This window comes from Thermobia domestica, chromosome 8 (genome assembly GCF_964235325.1).
Source record: "Thermobia domestica chromosome 8, izTheDome1.hap1.1, whole genome shotgun sequence".
Lineage (NCBI taxonomy): Eukaryota > Metazoa > Arthropoda > Insecta > Zygentoma > Lepismatidae > Thermobia > Thermobia domestica.
The window spans coordinates 295294758-295317954 of record NC_137461.1 but is presented as its reverse complement, the minus strand read 5'-3'; the positions used below and the strand labels follow the sequence as shown (position 1 = coordinate 295317954).

The 23197-nt window shown below is 34.1% G+C and overlaps 1 protein-coding gene and 1 pseudogene across 2 annotated transcripts in view; both read right to left on the bottom strand.

Annotated features, from left to right (window-relative positions):
• Positions 1–558: 558 nt before the first annotated feature.
• The window catches only part of LOC145693733 (luciferin sulfotransferase-like), a 37369-nt pseudogene continuing 14730 nt past the window's right edge, over positions 559–23197 (bottom strand). Inside the window, exons 3-7 of the transcript XR_014132821.1 lie at positions 10130–10325; positions 6589–6715; positions 6133–6227; positions 2325–2505; positions 559–732 (exon numbers count right to left, since the gene is read on the bottom strand). The product of XR_014132821.1 is annotated as a luciferin sulfotransferase-like (transcript). The remainder of the gene's footprint in view (positions 733–2324; positions 2506–6132; positions 6228–6588; positions 6716–10129; positions 10326–23197) is intronic.
• Positions 15978–17829, bottom strand: LOC145693734 (uncharacterized protein F54H12.2-like). Its single transcript, XM_081770027.1, has 2 exons — positions 16838–17829; positions 15978–16164 (listed from the first exon to the last, which is right to left on the bottom strand). Exon 1 carries the CDS (start codon positions 17695–17697, stop codon positions 16840–16842), a length of 858 nt encoding a protein of 285 aa, XP_081626153.1. The 5' UTR covers positions 17698–17829; the 3' UTR covers positions 15978–16164; positions 16838–16839.

Sequence of the window (23197 nt, the reverse complement as noted above, 5' to 3'; positions counted from 1 at the left end):
TAAGTAATATGGTTTAGTTTTACAATATTGTTATTTAGAAAATACATTATATACATGACGTGTTACAATTTAATTTCTAGAATAAGATTAATATCTTGATTTCTTTTCATGTTATTACTACAGATAGGACTAACAGGTGGGCCTATAAGTATTACTACTACTAACACTATTATAAGTATTAACCTATCGCATAGTATACCAGTCTAAATTTAAATAACACAGGGCGCTCCTTATAAGCCAAAACCTAAACAATAGTGATTAAAGACATCTACCTTATTATTTAGCCCTCCCTGTTGATATAATGGTATGCGAGGGTATACGGCTTCGATGTTCGATTTCTGGTGGTAAAATCCAGAATTTTGAACGCAATACACTGATTCGGATTCCACCTAAAACTGTAGGTCTACATCTCACATAGCTTCGGTGCTAAACGGGTGCGCCAGACATTAATCGATAAATAAGTAATGGAAATAAAAGTCTCATTGCGAACACCAACTTATATCTACGCGTAACTGCCTTTCCTAAACACATAATTACAAGTATTAACAAACATTGGTCTGTATTTTAGTATGGTATTTATTAATGTACGAGTACAAAATAAGAAGATAGGTACATTATTATAACTTCACAGTGGAAACTTGAGGTCTATCTTTTTCAGATTCTCTTCTATCCACTCATTTGCTTGTCTCGTTAGCTCCGGTGTAAACTCCTCTTTCCAGCCACCAACTTGGCCTGAAACACAAAATTAATAGGTTTATAGCTCAAAGATTCTGCAAAGCTACAGGGCATAAGCAGAGTTCTAGCGAAAGCTTCTATTTTTAGAGAGCAAAACGTATTGTATATACATCAATCTACAGGGTTCCAACAGCCAGACAGACCGCGGTGGCGCAGTAGTAGAGTACTCATCTCTGGTGCTTGAGACCGATCCAGTAAGGGCCAAACAAATTTTGTTGTAGATAAATACCGTGTGCGTGAGTTTTCTTCAAGTTCTTCTGTTTCTTTTCGCTACCTTCATTTCAGCAATATCACCCATCGCATCATCACCAACTGCCTTACTCTGGGTTTATAATAGTAGGACATTACATTAAAATAAAATCCAATAGCCAACAATATCAGTGTTGCCAACATCAGCAATTCCGCAGAGTCTGTTATTTTTACCTGTGGACGACTCTGGTGATTTCAATGTGTCGTTTACTATTTCTTTATTTAAGTAAGTCATACTTTCTACGTTATGTATTAGAATTTATTTGATTGTTGATATTTGTGGGATATAGTTGTAACTAAAAATAGAAGAAAATGAAATGAAATTTTTGAGTTTTACGTCCTACGGTTATGCCGGTTAAGTTAAAGTAGACGGTGATAATGAGAAATGAATGAGATGGTGGAATGAAGACAGTGGGAGGAAACGGGAGAACCCCGTGAAAACCCACGCACACGGTGTTTGTCCACCACAAAGCTCACGTGGCGGGAGCAGGGTTTGAACCCTGGACCCCAAGCACCAGAGGTGAACGCTCTATCATTAAGCCACCGCGGCCCTTAAAATAGAAGAGTACCATCATAGCTGTTGACAGAAAGCCAAATCCTGATATAAAAGACTAGACTATAGAAATTGGTGTAAATTAAGTTTGGAAACGTAATTTTCTAGACTAGTCTTGTTAGCATTATAATAATAACAGTAATAACATAACGTAAAGCAGTTAAACCATTTATCTTAAATATATTGATACAAATATTGACTTTGCGATTACAACTAACTCGTATCACCAATTAAGGATGAGAACTTTGATTTTGTATCATTTACACAAGTTGGATAAAATGTACTGCAAAGAGATTACAACACGCACATTCCAAGGTTAAATAAGCATGTAAGTTTTTAGGCCATTATTCCTCAATAACACAATAAGAGCTTTTTCTTTCGAACACTTGGAACATTCGTGCCAAATTTCGTGCAGAGCGTTTTCTTTAAAGCTCTGGAAGAGTATTTGCAATTAATTATAAGAGTTAACCACCAGATCACTAAATAGGCCAAACAGTATTACTTTTTAAAAAACAGGAAAAAATCGTCGCATAAGAACCAGAGAAACGTAACTCCAAAAATGCAGTTGTCGTTTTCTTCATGTTTGGACGTAATTTTGAAAGCCTCACTTGGTGTAAATGGAACGTAACACCATATCTTCTAATTGTCCATCGTCTGTAGTAATGTAGCTCAATTACCATCTTAATAAAAACACATCTTTCTAAGAAAACAATATTTTTGTCCTCTCGCCTGTAAACCTACGAAAATGGAGTTACGTACCTCTGGTTCTTATGCGACGAAATGTTACCTTTCCTAATAAAGGGCTGCTCTCCTTCCCTTTGAAATCCACTTATAAGGTGATCGAAATTGAACACTTTGTTCTTCCGGAAGTTCTTGATGTCCAGGTGCTCGGCTAATTCCTTCACTTGTTCGTCCGTGTAACTCTTATTTAAAAACGTTGATACCCTCTTAATTACAGATGGTAAATCCTTTCCAAACAAAAACAAAACGATTAATTATTGTAAATAATAATATTTTTTTGTAATTACATTTATCTATTTATGACCAATTAATCAACGTTATTAGATTGAAGTTTAGCGTACCTTTCAGCAGTGAGGCTATATGAGACGTGGACCTAAAGCTTAACACACCTGAGCTAACCACATGAGCACCCACCGTGGATCGAACCCTGGTGATCAGCACAAAATGCACTCATACTAACCATATTGCCAGGAGAGATGTCGTATGTAATAAGAAAGTAAAGATCAAAGTACAGAATTTCAGCGGTCAAACCATTAGAAAAGATGTTTACCAGTAGCTTACTTCTCAAAAATACTAATGCGTCACTTCACCAGCTGCAAATTGCTAATCAGAATCTCAAAAGTCCTTGTAACTTTTATTTTTCCAAAATTCTACAACTACTTGTAACTAATAGTCACTGCTAACAACTCGCAGAACTCAAGTCTTTCACAGCCTCTTCAATTTTCATATACAATAGATATTTTGATCGCCAGATTTCCTGTTAAGCGTACAGAGTGTTAGTCATGTACGTAAGTGTGCTCTCAACAGTACAATTTATCGAGAACAATTACCATGGCAGGCGACAAAAATGCTCGTTCTCTGGCACAGCATCTAATTGCTTAGTTGAGCAAAAAACTCGATACCGATACGGTGATGAAGTGTAGGGTTTAAGACGCACTGTCGCAAGTTTAAGACTTCTGATAATCGTGATTAGAAAACTTCGCATTTGCTACTAAAAGCATAAGGAATTAATTATGAGAATATGCGTTAAGGTAAAGGAACGTACGGGATAATAGCTAAAGTAATGAACACAGAAAAGGACGGAAGAACTAGATTTGTCCTTAGAACAATGTGACGTCACAAGGAACAAAATTAAAGTATAAAATAATTTTAAAATAATTTGTAAACAAGTGATGTTGGTATTAGTGTTAGATCTTGGTGAAATGCTTCCGATGAACATCTCTCAACATACGATTTGAAACCCCTTAAGAGTCCGACTTGCTAAAAATAATGCAAAATTTACCATTTGTCTTTTGCTTGTTTATTCATAAGTGAAAGGAGATAATGAAATGCAAGTTACCACAATCATATATAATTTTATTCTACAACAGAAAATATGAACCTCAAGAACATTCAGTGTTCCTATCGATAGAAATTACAGTGTTTCCTGAATATCATCTCCCCCAAAATCTAAGTTAAGGCAGCGACTAGAGGATCGAACTCAACTGCATTTGATTACGTATCGTGTTGTCTTGGAATCAGTGCCGTGAAACTTAGATTTTTTCTGGGGGCAAGCGTTAATATTTGGGCCTCCTAGAAAAAAATGTTTTGGGCCCTCCCGCAAAGTTCGAAAATAGGCTCATTCTTTCCATCTTCCTCTTACTCTTTGTGGGCCCTCCCGAACGCCCTTGGGCCCATTCCATAAATGGGAAATTAATTAAGAGGACAATATTGACAAATCTCAAAGAAATACGAATAAATATTATTTCTAGGGCCCCTAATAGTAGACAGGTTTTACTGAAATGGGCCCACGACTCACTTTTGTTTTATTTACCTTTTGTGTGCTGTTTTGTTTAAGTAATATAGTGATGCTTGAGTTTTCATTTATAATTTCATGTTGGTATCGTATACGGAGTAAAAAAAATTGTCTTAAAGTGGACCCCCTCGAACGACGGGGAGCTTCCCTGGAAGGGCAGTTGATCCCCCCTGTCCCCACAAGTTACGGCCCTGCTTGGAACCGTGTGAACTACTTTTTAAATAATAGTTGTATATAGTTTGTATTAAACAAAATAGTTTTAACATAGAGTTATTAAAATTAAATAATAACATTATTTAGAATGTAGTTCACAGGATACCAAAACGATATGATACGTAATCAAATGCAGTTGATTTCATTCCTCCAGTCACTGCCTCAACTTATATTTTGGGGGAGTTGTTATTTTGGCAACAGTGAAAATTAACATTATCTATGATTGTTGTCAAGTTGCATTTTATTACCTCCTTTCTTTTATGAGTAAACAAGTGAAAGAAAAATGGTAAATTTTGTATTATTTTTAGTATGTCAGGGTTGGTTCATAGATGAATGCGTACCTTATCATGTTAAGAAATCATAATTTTGTAGTTTAGACTATGATCAATACATGTAATGAAAGTAAGTTTATGTCATAGGATCAGAATTAAGACTGTCTGGGAAATAGCAGCGCTATCGAACAGCAAACAGCATTACCGAACTTCGAAATACCATCATAGAACCATACAACAGTATCACAACAGCTTTTTCCGCACAACTTCTAACAGAGCGTAGCATTGCATTCAGTTTTGTTCAGTGTTGCCACACTTGAAACAATTGTACCAAATTCAGCCTTTTTTTGTCATTCATTGGTCCGTTGGTCCCACGCTGGCATTTTCAGCCTCTTTTGTGAAAATGGTACAATTCTACCCAATTCAGCATCATTTAATAAACACTTGTCACATTTTCAAAAGTGCCATTAGATTTTCCTACATCTCACGTTACTTATACTGTGTGTTTTACTCTTAAAAATGTTGTTGTGTATTAGGTATATGTGTGCTGCACTAGTTAGAAATAATAGATACCATTGTGACTTAAAATTACTAATAATGTGTTGGGAAGTCTTTCAGGGAAGGTTCTAGGACCTTGGGCCGTATCTAAATTTTTTTTTACAAATGTCTGTTTACCTACCTTATAGTCTTCTTACAGTCTATTATCCTCCTTGGGTTGCGAAATAAGCGAGAATAAAGTGCAATAATTTATATTTTAATATTTTATTATAACGTATTGTTTACACACGACCTCGGAGATTATTGATTTGTTGCTCTGTTTATATATGTTTCATATATGGCCATAATACCGTTTTGGTTTATTGGTCACTTTGAAATAGAGACGCGTTTGATTTCCTTACAATACATACCGAAGAGATAACTGTTTTGCCTACGTGCGAGAAAAGTTTCATCTACTTCCATGGTTGTTCTAGGTCCTCCTATTTGGATGCTTTTAAAAAGTAGTTGGGCTCTTGGAAGAAGGGGGGCTGTTTTAAGAACTTTACCTCTTTGGTTTCGTGTTATAGAGTCATATATTACATTGGTATAAAATAATGAAATCAGTCTTTTTTGTTTCAATTTGGTACTATTTTTCAGCCCAATCCAGAGCTAAGAATGTGGCAACACCGATTTTGTTACATTAATATGATGGTGCTCGTATTCGTGTTCTGAACATATATTGTACGGAAATATATATATGCCAAACTAACCTGCAATATCTGTTACACTCGTGAATTTGAATTGATTTAACTGAAATTATTGTCTATTCTATTAATTTCTTTTCAGATTATGTTTTCAAGAGGAAATTCGAAAACTTTATCAATAATATAACAGATAGTAAAACTGGAATACCCTAATTTCATGTACAATAATGCTCTTAACTGTTTCATAATTCAAAATAGTAAAGCAAAGTTGAAATGGAAATAGCCGTTGAAAATTCTGCATATATTCTTCTCCAATTCAAGGTACTGGGGACGCTAGAAACTCTTGCTGCCTATGAGAAGACTCCCAGTTGCTGTCTTTATTGTAAGTCTTACCTTCTTGAGTTCTTCATAGAAAAGGAACAACAAATTCGGATGATTTCTTTTCTCCCAAGCTTCTCGTATGTGACTCCAATATGGTGAAAATGGAACTAATGGATGTTGAATAAAAGAATATATTAATTTTCTTATAAATTTATAAATAATTTTAAACAAACACTATTAGACTAAAATTAATGTATTATGATATTGATAATTTAATACTTTCAAATCTAAGCCCAAGTAGAACCCTATTACTTTACAAATACAAGTGGACTAGAGTCCTTCATATGAGTCTTTCTTTTACTTTCTATGAATAGTGGTCAATTCTGTGGAAAGATTATTCGGACTAAAAAATTTGAAAAACAAAATTTAGGTGAGTTTGTGAATGTATTGGAGATAGAAAGATTATAAGAATTTATTTTTTCTTTTGTCTTTTGGCCAACATTAAAACAAAGTTACAAGTTTACTTACTAAGACCCTTTTGAAAATAGTTCCAATATGTTTCAAGGTCCACCCGAAAATCCATTATTCTAATTTGCCTTCCTAAGTGACGGAACGATACAGCAACGTCTTTGGGATTTCGAGCTACGTACACCACCTAAACAAACAGAAATATATATTTTTTCATTATTTTGTTTACAATTTGTTTGTCAGCATATTTAACTAACCTAATTAACCAAAGTCAAAAACGAGTTAATTTCGCTCCAGCAAGATCTTTAAATTCATTACAAATCACATTATTATTTATATTAGAGTTTCAACAAGACTAAAACGTATATACAGAATAGTATAATGTATATATTAGTCAAGCGTTGTAGAAAATATGGAATCAAAGCCTGTAAATATGATAAAAAGTAATGGAAAACACGACAGGATATGCCAGGCCTCGGCGACCATTGTGAAACCACATATACTGGCAATTAGGTCAGCATTGCCAGGTGAGAACCATAGGATATGATATCTTCTATTAGTATTACTCCCAAGTTCGTTTTCCTCTATCGTCATTTATAACTAAGTATTGTCTTTTTGTTTCTTATTAATTAAAGTGTGAGCGGGCTAAGCTTTAAGTCATCACTGTAATATTCTAAACATTGACATGGTAAATGTTGCATTACGTAGCTTGTTGTTTCAAGTACCTATGATTTCAAAAGAATTTGTTTCTTAGACAAAACAAACTAATGTCTTTCACAACGCAAACACAGCATCGCAAATCAGTACAAAGCATAGGCAATTTGTCAATTCACTATGAGTTGATTGTTTAATTAGCTAAGGAGAAAGACGCTTGGTACAAAATAATTCTATAGTTCACCCAGTATTTAAATATCAACTTTACAACTTTCACCCAATGCTATAAATAATATGTAGTTGCCGTTATTTGTAAAGATGAATACTATCATATTGATTTGTCTACTGAACTAAAAGACACACTATTGCCAGCTTTTAGACAGAACAGTTCTTATCATTAAAGAGTTATTCTACAGTCTACAGCCTGTGTAGCATTGTGGATGAAGAATCACCCTGGCCGCAAGGTTGAACTGCTGAATGAGTTTTAGGAAAAGTTATCCACATCAGAAAATTTCATTTTTGGATTTGGACTACTACAATTCCCGTTTCATTCTACATTACGGTTTTCTGGTCGGAAATCAAGCTGCAAATATATCTTCAACTGCAGAAACGGTGCTTCATAGGCTTAATTGACCTCAAGATAATTATAAGAACTCTACTAAAAATTCTGAGCCATAGCCGAGTACATCTGGGTTTATCATGTAACAGACTTCTACAAAATGCTTCGAGGCGATACCATCTTTAGCCAAACTTCTCGTATGCAAAACTCGAAAACTTGAAGCCACTGTTTTATGCTGTCCAGAGAATATAGAGAAAGTAAAGATGAAGCCAATAAATGCTAACAGTAAATATAGACTTAAGGACCGTTCTGAGCACATTTCGAATCAGCTGAGTTTTAGAAAACGATCTGTTTCATCCAGAAGCAGCTCCAGCTCCAAGGAATGCAGTGTACTCGATGACCAGTATCGTAATGGTGGATTCGTGTATCATATTAATGAATGCGTTGGTTGTGGTGAACACTAATAAAACATAAAGAAGGAAGAAATTATTAGATTCCATGTGTTCGCTGTGAACTTTGGCTTCATGATACCTGCAGTACATTCATTGAGATTTGCCTGCTTTATGGGAAAGTTAAAACAAGGAAACGTTAATCGAATGCCTTACTGATAGAAGTATTTGTCTTTAAAATTAAAATGTACATGATTTGTTGCTGTTCATATAGTTATAAGCTTCCTAACTAGACTTCCTTAATAATGCGATATATTCTTTCTAAAACGTAACTTCCTAGTTGCTTCTATGTTCGTAGAGGCAATTTATTATTGTTTCTTGTTCAAGAAGTAAATATCCATAAGTAATTTTAAAACCTTGGAGGCAAACTATTCCAGTATCATATGGCTATTTCTCCTGAGTCACTCAGGAGAAATTATCGATGTGATACTTTCCAGATTTGATCATTCTTCCCTTCCACCGAGTTTTTCCATGCAAAAAAAAATATTATGAAAAGTGTATAATCTAGAAACTAATTCATCTTTTCAGCAGAAAATTCTTTAAATATCTTCCCTGTTTTAAGGCTTTCAAGAAACTAGGACCATCGAACCGAAATTACCCTACTTGCATAATATTAAGATATTAGTTCAATGTTAGTTCAATCTTTCGAAATTTAATACTATAATTATTACTTTTACTCTCTTTCTATTACAATTGGGTTATGTCGTAGCTTTAACGATGGAACACTTAAATTAACAAAGTTACCTGAATATACATGGAAGAACACAATAAAAGCTCGAAAGGGAAGTTCGGGAGAAAACACTCGCCTGCAGAGAAACTAAGCATGCCATTTGAAGAACTGATTCATGCTGATTACAATAAGCTAATAAAATTCCTGTACGGTTGAGGATTGTTAGAGAGACTCGACGTGGAAATTTATATAAAAAATAGTATATGAGCATTTAAACGGGTTAAGTACAACATTATTAGCAAGGAATATTGACACTCGAATTGAAATTTACCGGAGGTAGCAGAAAAAATTGTTTGTTAGTTAAAATTAGTCGTTATACTGTTCACAATAATGATAGATTAGAGATGAAAATTAATCACTGTTGTTTTCTTCTGTCCTATGAAGAAATGACGCACTGAACAAATTATATACCTTTTGAATCACCTGTCGCATTTGCTTATCGTCTTGGTTTTGCGAACTGTTCCCTTGACGGATGCAACGCAATTGCACATATAAAATGTTCATGGTGCAAGGAAGTCTTGTGCCTTCGTCATTTCCTCATAGAACAGAAGAAAACAACAGTGATCAATTTTCATCTCTAACCTATCATTATTGTGAACAGTAAAATGACCAATTTTAACTAACAAACCCGTTAGTTATTGCAGAACAGTTTCTTCTTTCCTTTTACCTCCGATAGATTTCAATTCGAATGTCAATATTCGTTGCTAATAATGTTGTACTTAACCCATTTAAATGCGCATATACTATTTTTATATATATAAACATCCAAGTTCAATCTCTCTAACAATCCTCAACCGTACAGGAATTTTATTAGCTTATTGTAATCAGCATGAATTGGTCCTTCAAATGGCATGCTTATTTTCTCTGCAGCCGAGTGCTTTCTCCCGAAATTCCCTTCGTGAGATATATTTTGAACATGCTATGCTATATTAGAAACATCTGGAGATAAGTGATATTCTACTAGAATCTACCTATTTCAATCTTTATGAAGTTAAACTACATATAAAACATTCCTAATTTATCATTGAATTTAAAGTAATATTAAAAACCTCTTCTAAATTTTGAGGTTCCTACAATTTAGTTTTAAATTTAAAAATATTATCTATAAAAAATTCTTGTAATTCTCTCTTTTACAGTGTTTCAAATGACCGAAGTAGAATATCGTTAAGCGAGAAGTAGTTATCATTAAGGTAATTATACAATACTTACTTTACAAGTGTCCAATAGCTTCGGAGGAAGAAGGCTTAACGGTAAATGCGTTTTAATATATCTGGGAGACGGAGTATTCTCTAGAACCTCATAGAGAGGATTAAGTGCGAAACCCATTGCTTCTAATCCTATTGGGTTGTCTTTGTTCAATTCTTTCAGCTCATTAATTATATGATCATCGGTGAGTACGCCAATTCTGAATTAAAATAGAAACGACAAATATTTTAGCTTTGTATTCCCTGTAGTTGCATGAAATACTGTTTTGTAAGTAAGTAAAATAAAAAAAGTTAATTACTTTTTTAAGTTATATTAAAACATCATAGGTGTTGAAAACCGACAAATTGACGCTGTTTTCTTATAATAGTGACAGAATTACGAACATCAACACCAATTGACGTACAAATAATTTTGCATCGAAACGCTGGGACATGAAGACAAAAAGATATGTTGTTCTAAGTGCGAGTGCGATCTTCGTTCTTGATAGTACACTGAACATACAGTTAATAGTATTCCGTTGAGAGATTTTGACTCGTCCAGAGCCCAGTCTACTATCCTGATATATCGCTATGTAATATCATATCTCTAGAGGCTTCGAGAAAACTTTGTGGACGATTCTTTTCACCAATGTCTCCTGCAACAGAAATGAAGGATTTCTTCTACAGATCTATCCTTAGCACACCATCAGAATAGCGCTTCTTGGTGTAGGCCTTGGTACACGGGTTCCCAGGTCTGATTCGCATTGGGAAAATTGTTGAAAGTGTAGAAATACTTACAATCTACGACTAGTGCCGTTATAAAAAAGCTCAACAAAAGTTTGTGTCCTGTAACCGAACTCTGGACGATCATTGTCCATTTATATTGAAAATGTATTTTCTAATGGAAACTGTAGCGACTTGCACTGTAGGCACGAGAATTGGCTGCAACGCAGCAGTTTGGTGTTATTTATTACACAACTACTTAAAATCTAATTTCCTAGTCTTTTAATTGCATATAATAGTTGTTTAAGTTTTCTTTAGTATCCGGAACGCATTTTATATATTACTAGAATCTAGAATGACTTAGTCCGCATACAGGGCTAACTTTGCGCTGGCAAGCTTCCTGACTATGTCTCGAATTAGTAGTAATGATAATAGTAGTAGTATTGGTCATCACATAAGTAATATTGCTTTATAAGAGCAAACGGAAGCAGTACCATATCATGGGGATGTGACAAAGTACAAGGAAGTCGCCTTGACATCGCTGAATAGGATAGTTTGCAATTTGTCAGTTTGTGTATCGTAATCGCCCCATGACAAACTGTGTAAGAAACGTGTGTGTTAGAATATATCAATGACAGAAGATCATATACAGCATGTAATGGTGTATGAGTTTTATTGGATCTGTTCAGCAACAGCAGCTTAAAGAAAACCAACGTAAAATATGTGCAGGGCATCCTCGATGTGCGGAAGCGTCAGACATGGTCCAGCAATGTCGATGGTGGAACCAACCTGAACATCATGTCACGACAGAAGAAGACTTGGTATAATGAAGAACGTTGCTCTGTGAGCTGCTACTAGGACCCAGTGGCGTATTTACGATTTTGTTTCAGGGGGAGGGGTTGCCTGAAAATGTGAAAATTCTGCAAGATATTTCATATACTTTACTATAGTAAGTAAGATTTCGGGGGGTTTAAGCCCGGAAGGTCCCCCTAAATACGCCACTGCTAAGACCAATCCACATTAAGAAGTGACCATAAGAACTGGCTACAGATAAGTGCTCCTCGGTATTTTCAAGATGTCAATTAGGTATTGAAACTGGGAAGGTGAGTATCTCATGACTTGACACCACAGTAAAAGCAGCATCGTGGATAGCTTACATCAAACAGAAATGTTATTGGATATCTAAAGGGGTAGTGGCAGTAACAGTGCTGAAGAAACATTGACTCTAAACACAAAAGGGGTGTACGTTTGGTGAGACTTTCGACGGATCGTCTGTTTGAACTCTTGCCTCCCACCCAAATACGAATGGCAAAGTTCTATTTTGATTAGCTGAGACGGATATGTGCTGAATTTCTCGCGAAAAACACTCTGCATTGATCAATAACAAGCGCGTGTTCTTGCACTTGCACAACACTGGTCAACATTCTGCAAAAATAACATATGCAAAATGTGTGACATTTAAATGGGAAAAAATACCCATCCACCATTAAACAGGCCACGTACCAACATATTTACTTGTTTCTATATCACAGTCTTTAGAACCCGCTTTATAGAAAACACTATGTAATGTTGAATGTGTGCGGCACAGTGTGTCCGAGTTCTTTGCATCAAAATTAATTGATATCTAGGAAAGAAGGTTCATTATCTGGTTGACAGGTGGCAGAGTGTTGTGGAATTAAGAAAGACGATTATGATGCCTGAAGAAAATGTTCGTGATACTTTTCCGGTATTTGTTTCATAATGACAGAAAAAGGCATTACTTATGATATTAGCCGTTAGTAGTTGCCGAAAGTGAGTGATTTTCTTAGGTATGTATTGCTGTATGTAATAGTGTTTTGTATATCAGTGTCTCTTACGTAATACGGTGACTCGTGCTTACACTTACCATAGTTTTCTTATATTGGCGAAAGTATATTCAAGAAATATGAAATTAAGTATGTAAGAAATGACAACAAGACTACTGTGGAAATAATTCATTACCGTTTCTTTCGAACTGAAAACTAAGAAACCAAGTTCCGAGTAAAACTTAAGAAATAGTGTGTAGTCCGAAGTTTTCAGATCGACACGATGTGCAATGTCCTAATAAAAGAGTAAGACCTTTGACTATACAACTGACGTCCACTATATTATTTTTATGGGGTCACCTATCCTATATGTTTTCTGCTCTGTCAAAATGATTCCAACGATCTATCATTTATTTAAATCGGTTCAGTTGTTGTAGATGCACTGTAGAACTAATAGATATGAATACATACCCCATACGGATAGCCGAACACAATACACTCTTTTTTCTTCGCCATAGTCGGGTAAACATTCTCAACTAAAAAGAGACGTTTTATCAAAAGCCTTTAAAACATTCTCGTTTCCCATTTATGATAATTTTTATACAATAGCGTGATTTTATGTAATTATTTTTTACTTACTAATATGAGAAAAAAGTAAATGTGATAACAAAATTTAACATTACAAATGTAAAAATTGTTATTCTTAATCAGCCGTTTTTGCATTTTGTACATTTATAACCACAATTGAGGAGTTCTTTGTAATAGGGGCGCATACCGGCATAGGCCTTTTTTTTTAAGGAAGATTTCATTTTTAAATTCTCGGTATTAATTCTATAACCTGCAAAATTTCATTCCGATATCGTAAGACTCGATATTGTTACAGTAAAGGAACAGAGGTCGTCGTGAGAGTAGAAGTGGGTGCCGATAGACGGCCGAGTCAGCAAAAAATTATCTTGTTTTCCTAGAAATCGATATCATTTCCTGGAATTGGGAGGCAAGTTTCGACAAGCCTTTAGTTGCTATGTTCATAGCCTTTTACGGGTAGTACAGAAGCGCGTGGGAAAATTTTGGTTTATTTGAATCCCCGTTACCCCCTACTCCTCTTTAGTTGCTATGTTCATAGCCTTTTACGGTTACCACAGAAGCCCCGTGGGAAAATGCTGGTTTGCTGTTGCTATGCTCATAGTCTTGGACACCTGCTAGATGTAGAAACAAGATAAAACATGAATTTTCGTGTTCTTGTCGTTTATTGGTTAATAATTTGAACCCCCCAAACCCCTCACCCCTCCTGCGAAGAGCGTAAGCGGAACGTATGTGCTTGTGTCGATCATTCTGTTAGCAGCTGTTGCAAAGGAAGAAACGTCAAAAATTTTAAAGATGTCATCGTCAATGAGTTTATTAGATAAACTTAATAAGCCATCAATGGTACCCTTTACAAAAATGCGAGATTTGGAGATTGGAGTACCATTTCGTATTGTAAACTGTGAGATAATTACAACGGTATATGGTAGGAAGGCCTGTGTGACATTTGAAGGAGGTGAAAAAGTGATTTTACCTGGACGTTGTACTGAAAAATTGGAAGCAGATAATGGTGCATTATTAACGTATTTACAAAGTGGGAATGTCTGTTTAATATATAAAGGAATGAAGATTAATGTATCTGGACGTAACATGCACGATCTTGAATTTACTGAACTGGTTTACTCATCGTAAGTGTATGGTGCCATGTACAAACAAGATGAAACATGAATTTTCCTCTTCGCCCCTCCTCTTCATGCATGCGCAGTCATCTGTATGCATAGTGTCGTTATTCTGTACTGACCAGCGACTGGAGTAACATGTCTTTGAGTGCTTGTGCATCAACTATGGATACCAGGAAAGAGTACTTGTTAAATGTTGAATATGGACTTAATTCAATGAAAACCAAATTAATTTGCATTGGACTTGATAGTGATACATTTGAACCAGTGATTCGTGTTGGCAAAGGACTTGTGTTTGGAGTGGAGTTAAATTTGGCAGAGTGGGAGAAACTTGTACATTTAACCCCATTTGTTACGGACTATTTAAATTCTCAAGTGGAAATTACATTTATAAAATCTCTTGGTCGAAAAAACGAACTGGTGGTACGAAAACTAATGGGTGAAAAATTAGTGATGTTAGAGAAGAAAGGAACACTTCATGCTCCTCGAAACACTGTGTACTTATCTTCAAGTGATTGGCTTTATTTCTTGGAAATATTACCGTGTATTGAACATGCTGTGAAAAACAGTAAAGTTTGTAGTGTTGTGCTACGTGAATATTTTGACTTGTGTACAGATACTATTCGTAATCATGTACAATTACAGTGTCTTACATGCAGAGGACTTGCCGGAATCCATACCTGTGTAGATGAACAGAGTATTATTAATGGTATGAACATCAGTTTTCCAAGTGTCTCTCTTGATAAGAACAGTGATGTGAACATTGATGGTGAACGATTAAAATTGGAAATGAAAGTATTTTGCAAACAAAAACTTATAGATTCAATAATGGCTGATTTATTTGATAGTGTATCGACACAACCATGGTGGGGGGAAACCGAAACTCAACCTTCGGAGGGTATCAAAGAAGTGAACGACTCTTCATAAAGAAGGAGAAATTGATTTGTTTTTTCATGTATACGAAACAACGTAATATCAAATGTAATAAAAATATATATATAGTGGAAAGTGAAATGTTTTATTTGTGTGTGTGTTTTGTGTTCGTTTCATACACCTCAATATGTTAGGATTTTAAAATTTTTTATAAGAAAAAAATCCTAACATATTTTTTTTCCTCGTATATTATAAGTGATACGTATAATAATAATAATAATAATAATCATAATAATGAAATCAAATTCTTGAAATGAATGTTAAAATAAAAATTAGTATTTGAAATTATTATTATTATACAACTTTGTCTTAAGTATGATAGGACTTTTTTAATTTAAAAAAAAGGAACTAAAATAATTAATATTAAAATTTTAAAAACAAAAGTCCTATCATAATAATAATAATAATATTGAATTCACATACTTGATTTAATTTACGAAAGAATAACTGATTAAGTATTTGAATTCATTAATATTATTATGTAGTTATATGATTACATCATTGAATTAAAAATCAGTTTTAGAATCTTTTTTTTAAATCACTATGAAATTCTTTAATTCAATGACTTAAAAATATGTTTTATGATATGTGTATTTAATTACATAACTGATCATAAAACATATTTATTTATTAGGAAACGGAGAAAATAAGAAATAAAACATTTGTTTTCAAAGAGAAAAATAATACAAAGTGTTTATTGTTGATGAATCTATTTACACAATTAAAACGACGGTAAGTATAGTACATTTTAAAAGAACGTTAGATTTTGTTTTCACTGTCCATGTGATGATAACTTTACAACTGCCATATACTGTTCACTGATGATACTACTGCTGTTGATGTTGATGATGAAACGTAGATACAAGTCAATCTGAACATTGAAGATGATGTCCATACACACGATGACGATCTTTTACTCTCTGAAATGAAAAAAAATTGAAAAACAAACTTAAAATTTATTTTATCTATAATCATGAACAAATAATAATACATACAAACACATTATAATAAAGAAGAAGAAGAAGAAATGGCTACCTGCAATAATATGAAAAGAAAGTAATCAAAACAAACGAAGAAGAAGAATGAAGACATGATTACCTGTAAAAGTAAATACAGCAATCAACGATCATTTTTTTCTGGAGTTGATGAGAAAGTGTAATGAAATTCATTTAAGGACTTTCCTTTAGCTTTGAAGCATAGGAAAAGATATGAATAATGTCCACATAGGGATGATTTTACACTTTGAATTTGTTTATTATTAAATGTATAAGAAGTGGAATTTCTACGTAGAAATTGAATATGATGCATTACATATGGAGGAAATCCAAATGTATCGAAGTAGTGGGCACGGCCATCAGTATGAATATATACGGAAATCCAGTGTGTGCCAAGTTTGTTCGAGGGATCTGTATTTATGATGATAGCTGCAGGTAGTGGAACATGTGCTGGTAATTCATTGGCTGCATATACGCCAACGAAATGATTGTGAAATAAAGAATTTGTTTGCAAAGCATTTAATAAATCTAGTGTAGAGGACATCATGTATAAAAATGCAGACATGTACATATATGATATGATATTTAAATAACGTACCTTTAAAAATCCATGATGATGTTCCTCTGATGATCCACTTCTAAGAGAGATTGGAATTTTCCATACACAATGCAGGAGATAGGTGCTGGTAGAGGCTTCGTAAAATGAACTTCCAGACGAACACACCCATGACGTATAAGATTCCAATGCTGCACAGCGCTGGCTTCTCCATCTTGAGTAATGTCGAAAACAAAGATAGTGTATCCTTGAGGAAAGTCAAGGCGAGGAATATTGTTGCCATGATTGGAAAAGTGAATGCCTGATCCACAGAATAAGGTATGATATGAGGAAACATAGAGGTTGTTTTCGAAAATTGGTTGTAATGGTTTTGAAGGTACAGGTTTTCCATCAATGTATAGAGAGAAGAAATTGATGTCAAAATGTTTGAAATGAAATGGATTTGAAGTTATTGTTCCTGTATAGGCATCATTTTGTGTAAACGCCACAATCACTCGAGTTGGTAATACTCCCATAAATAAATTATCTATTGTTTTTGATTGAAGATCCTTTGGAATGACGAACGACTTCATTTGTACTCTTGTGAGAGGATATTTGGCTGTTGTTGATTGTAGAAGCTTGTTATGTGCTAGTTTTATTGTAGGACTAACATTAATCTTTTTAATATGTAAAGCAGCGTCTAAAATGTTCACTTTAGCCTCAACAGACGCATCACTAGCGATGAGACAAAAGTTTGGCTTTGCAGGAATTAACTTGAGACGTAATTCTACTCCTTGGATTAAAAATTTATCTTGATTAAAAATATCACAATGAAGATGTCCAAGCATGTCGAATTTTGCACTTTTTTTTGTTAATTCATAACGTTGTTGAAATCCTTTATTACCACTAGATGTTGCATCCATATGTCCAGCAGTATCTTGAAACCAGAATGCACATTGAAGATGAGTATTTTTAGCAGAATCATCATAATTTAACAGTTTTTCAATGTATGATCGATATGGATGATTATGAGATGGAAATGAAATCAGTTTGTTATTTAAATACACTTCCACTTCACTGAACATAGAATTTAAAAAGTCATTAATAGGAGCCACAGCTTTATCACTTTCACCAAATGCTGATCCATCAGGCTTAACGATTTGAGCTTCGATGTAAAGAAGAGTATGTGGTAGATCTATGTATTCATCACTTGTTCCTGGGATGACAAACTCTATAGGAGCATTATCAGCTAGTGAACTGATTGGTTTGTATGTAACAACATGATTATCCAATATACTGGTTTGCGTTGGTTTTGTAGAAAAAATATCTAGTTCACTTTTTACACACTCGCAGGATTGATGATGTAAGAAAGCCATAATGGTGATGATTTAATCAAAGATATCGTGTGATAACTTCCTCTTCTTATAAGACTGATTTTTCTTTGTTTTCTGTGTACGTTTCCTCTTGCCCTTCTCCTTCTTCTTCCTGCGCTTGATGATGTGTAATGGTGAAGGGTTAAAGATGGAATGATGTGTAATTCTTCTTTTCCTTCGTTGATATCCAGATCCTAACATAGATTTCAGTTTATTTTTTGCTTTGTCTTGCAAGACGGATCTCGCTTCACCCATTCGTTGATGAAAGGATTCGTTAATAGGTTGATTGTCGATGATGACATCAGTAATAACGTTTGCTCCAGATTTTAATAATTCCTTTCCTACTGTTTTAGCTCCTTGTTTTACTAGTGGCATGACAGAACGAAATAATCCTCCAAGGAAACTTCCAATACCATGTCCAACTTGATAAGGGGAGCCAACATAAACGTTTCCAGTTCCAGAAAGAGCTTGTTTTTGATAATATTGTAAATATGGATTATTCATATTTGTCGATGTTGACGCACTGGTCTAAAATGTAGTTTAACGCATACAGTTCCGAAAGTGAATGCCAGTGGAGAGCCTGTACTATCTCTTATATCTATTTTGATGTGTTCAAAATGCATCTTCTCTATAGGCACATAATGTGGAGGATTAAAAATTTCTATAACACTACTTCCAAATGTATGATTCACAGGATTCATATTTATGATACGTAATAATGGTGCTACTGTATCTCCAACAAATACAGATTGAATTATATCACAATACACATACATTGTAGATGGAAGTCCTAAACGTAAATTTGGAATGCTTTGGCCTTGTTGCATATCCTTTAAATCAACGCTTGGATCAAACCCCAGCATCGCACTAACACTTGGTGATAATGCAACGTCTACATCTATGTCTTTATGAAGACGTCGTATAAAACAGGTATTACTCTCACGAGTATAAGAAATATGTAAATTTGTGAATCTGTTGTACGTATTTATTATCTTTATCAATTCTGATATGTCAGTGTAATAACGTACAGGAATAGTTATAAATTTCCATTCATCACTTTTTGCAGGTTTGTAAAAAATTTTATTATTTTCGTCATTAATATTTAATATTGAATGAGGATAATGAATTTCAACAATAGCCACTTCCCACTTTTCATGGAATTCCATTCTTTGATGAAGTTTCGTAGTGTATGATGTTAAGGTGTTGTCAGGAAAATATTCCATAGAACTATTACTGGGAAGCGTAACGTAAAAATCTCCATCAGGTTCCATTGTACTTCTCGATCTTCTTTACGGATGATGCAGGTATCCAGGAATCGAAAGAAGAAGGATATCCTTTCCAATGAACAAGATATTCTTTTCTGCTGCCTTTTCTTCTTGTACGTATGATTTTATCTATGTAAAATGTCTTTGATAACGTCACAGGTTGTAATTCCTCTCTGTAAAATAATCCATCCAGTGGTTCCTTGTTTAAATCTTCAATTTCATAAACAGGTGGATCTCTTGGTATTATCTTCTTCACTTTAAATATTTCCCAAGTCCAATTTTGCATATATCCTTTATCAAATGTACGTTTAGTTTTACTAATTCGTACTGTATCACCAATCTTAAGATGTTTTGAGAAATTTGGATTCTTTTTCTTCGTCTTCTTTATTTTATTATCATATTGATTATGCCATACTTGTAATAGGTTATTTTGAGAAACATTTGCAGGTGCCATCTTTATGCTTGAATGATAACCTTCATTGTATGATTTCACAAGAAGAGGTAATACATTTAAATAATTATACGTTTGATACTTTGTAAAATACTTCCACATTTTTTCTTTTAGAGTTCTGTTAAAACGTTCTACAATACTAGCTTTTATATCAGGATTTTTAGTTGTAATATGTTTTATTTTGTTGTCCACTAAGTACTTCTGTATTGTTTTATTAGTAAACTCACTTCCTTTATCTGTTCGAAATGTAATTGGTTTTCTGTCTTTGAACACAATTTGCAATGCTTTTAAGACATCATTTGTACTTTTAGATTTTAATGGCACAGCCCATGCATATCGACTGAACACATCTATCACTGTCAGAATATAACGATATCCATCATTAAATTTATGAAGAGATTGAAGATCATTAATATCACTTTCCCACTCATCATCAATGTTATTCACTACATAGAAATCTCTTTTAAAACGACGACGTACAGGTTTGTGTAACGTATATGTTGTTTGTTGCAGTAACCATCTTCTTATACAATGTATAGGAATTTTCTTTTTTGTAGCTATCCACAATTTTTTAACAGTTGAAAACGAGGCATGATGTGAAGGGTTGTAGTAAATCTTGCTTAACTGTTTGTTTACGGTTTCCACCTTGACCATACTGGACGTTTACAGGCACGTTTCCTTTTCCTTATAGGAGATATTACTTTTTCCTTTTCTTCTTCTTCTTCTGCTTCTTCTTCGTCGTCTTCTGCAAACGATTTCAGAGGTATTTTTTCCCTTGACGATGATGCTGTTGGTGATGCTTTAGTTCGTCGTAAAATATATGACAAACGTTTTGGATTTCCAATAAGTTCTTGAGGTGTGTTATTAGAAGATAAATAATTACAAAATTTCTCCCATCCCGGTGGATTTGTGTGTTTCCGGGGTCGCGACACATCAGAAATTAAATCTACAATGTGAGATCCTTCTAGTTTATCACCTCTGATGTAAACAGTTCCTTTATTATCCCACGTGATATTATCATCATGTTTCATTCTATGTAGTAGTAATTCAGCTCTTTTACGAAACATTTTGGGTATAGATAATAATATTTCTTCTTCTACTTCAGGCTTCTCTGATTTAGTTGACGTAATTGAAAGTGTCACAGGTTCTTCTTGTTTTCGTATTAAATGTAAATATTTTTGAAGAATATTGTTATACTGATTCCACTTTTCTTCATCACTAAGCGATGATAACTGTAAAATCTCTTGCATTTCTTGATCCAAATTAGATTCACGTTTCTCCAGGGCTGATGATGATGATGATGTTGGTGTTTGTATACGATTCAGAACTTCAGGTGGAACTAAAATCATCTTCTTTGCGTGTTCCATTGTACTAACGGAATAGTAAACTTGATAATGCACCAGTTAAAATAGGAGCTAATAATGCCGGTAGGAATCCACCCTGCTGCTGTACTAATAAATGCTTCTTCTTCTTTTGGATGGAGTTTCCTTTCTTCACAAGATATCGAAGCGTCCTCTTGTATCGCTTTAATCTTGCTTTCTGTGTCTTTGTAAGAGGTACATTCCCTTTTAATACATTATAACAACATTCACAAATACTTCGAATCACTGAAGAGTCTGCATTGGCCAGTATAGCTTTACGTAATTTAGGATTTGCTTTGCTCAGCGTACGAAGAAGATCTCCGTGTTTTACTCTTGGAGACATATTGTCAGAATGAAGAAACACAGTTTAAAACAATCATTATAAACATATCTTCTTCTTCTATTTCGATGGAACATAAACGTAATGATAAATATCATCAGGAAAGATATTTGTTTGAAAACGAAGTTCATCTGGCGTATCCTGTTTTAAATCAATAAAGAAATATCCATATGGTAACTTTGTTGCGTCGTTGAAACTTTCTTGAAGAAATTTTGGATTCTCAGGAGTTAATTGATAACTCAAATGTTTAATTTGTGATTTATCTCTTGGATTTTTAAATAATACGAGATAAGAACAATTCAAACTCATATCTCTGCTTCCTTTTCCCTGATGAAATATGTTTTGTGTAATAAATAGTACACTAAGATTTCTATGATGAGAACCCTTTGTAAAGAAATCAACTATATTGCGGTTCACTTCACACATTTGATCATCAATAATAATAAGATGTGGTCCAGTTTCAGGTAAAAAGTCTTTTGTTCGAGGTAATCCTTCAATAAATTGTACTTTTGTCGAAATTTCTCTGTATGCATTTTGCCATTCTGCATAGTACCAATAAATATGACGAAACGATGTATTAACCATACGTGGTAAATTGGACAGGAATCGTATTACAAAGGAAGTTTTTCCACATCCACTTGGTCCGGCAACAATACATGAAAAGGGATGTTTCCACGTCGTGTCCATGTTAAAGAGTATGATCATTCTTTCCTTATACGTATATTTATAAAGGGCCTTATTACATTTCTCTTCTTCTTTTGTTGGAAGTAGTGTAGCCATATGGAAGAGTATCATATGAATTTGGAATTCTACGTCGTTTAATATAATTTATCTTATAAATTTTTGTTTCGGGCATGCTGACGATAGTATGGTCTTTCCTGCGGCAAATTTTTTTCTCATTGGTAATTTTTACTTCAGTAGGACGAGATTCTTCCTCTTCTTCTGCATCCTCTTCATTATCTACTATCATTTTCTTCATTACATCAAAATTTAGGTGTTTTGAAGATTCATAGTTTAATGAAAAGCCCCGTATCTTGCATACTTGAAACTCCTTCTTCGTGCTGGGATCAAAAATACGTAAGCTGTAATTCTTCGGGCCCGCCGAGACATATTCTGAAATATAGGCTTCTTTACCATATTCGAGGACTTCATTTGTTAAATCGCCTAAAAAGTCACCAGTTGGAATTGTACTTTCACCAGGTTTTTGCGTATAAATGACGGAATCAGTATCAAAATATAATACTCTTTCTTGTAGTTGATCTAAATATTTGTACAATTCTAATCTTGCTTGTGCTGTTGTGTATGCGGCTATGACAACATTTACTGTTGGTAGTGAAACAGGAACGTCATCGGTGTATTGCCAATATACATATAACATGTCATCATTTACTGGGAATATTTGATGAACATCTATATCATGAGATGATAATTTCTCATATAATTCCTTGGGTTCATTAATAATGCTGACATGACCCATGTTCTCACGTTGACCAAATTTTCCCCAAAATGAATTTAGCATTAATTTAGCTAAACTTATAAGTGCTGGATTATGTTTAATTTTGTTCTCATCTAGACGTATTCCTTCCTTTTCATAAAATTGCTGAATGTACTTCTTCTTTAATTCATCTGTTTC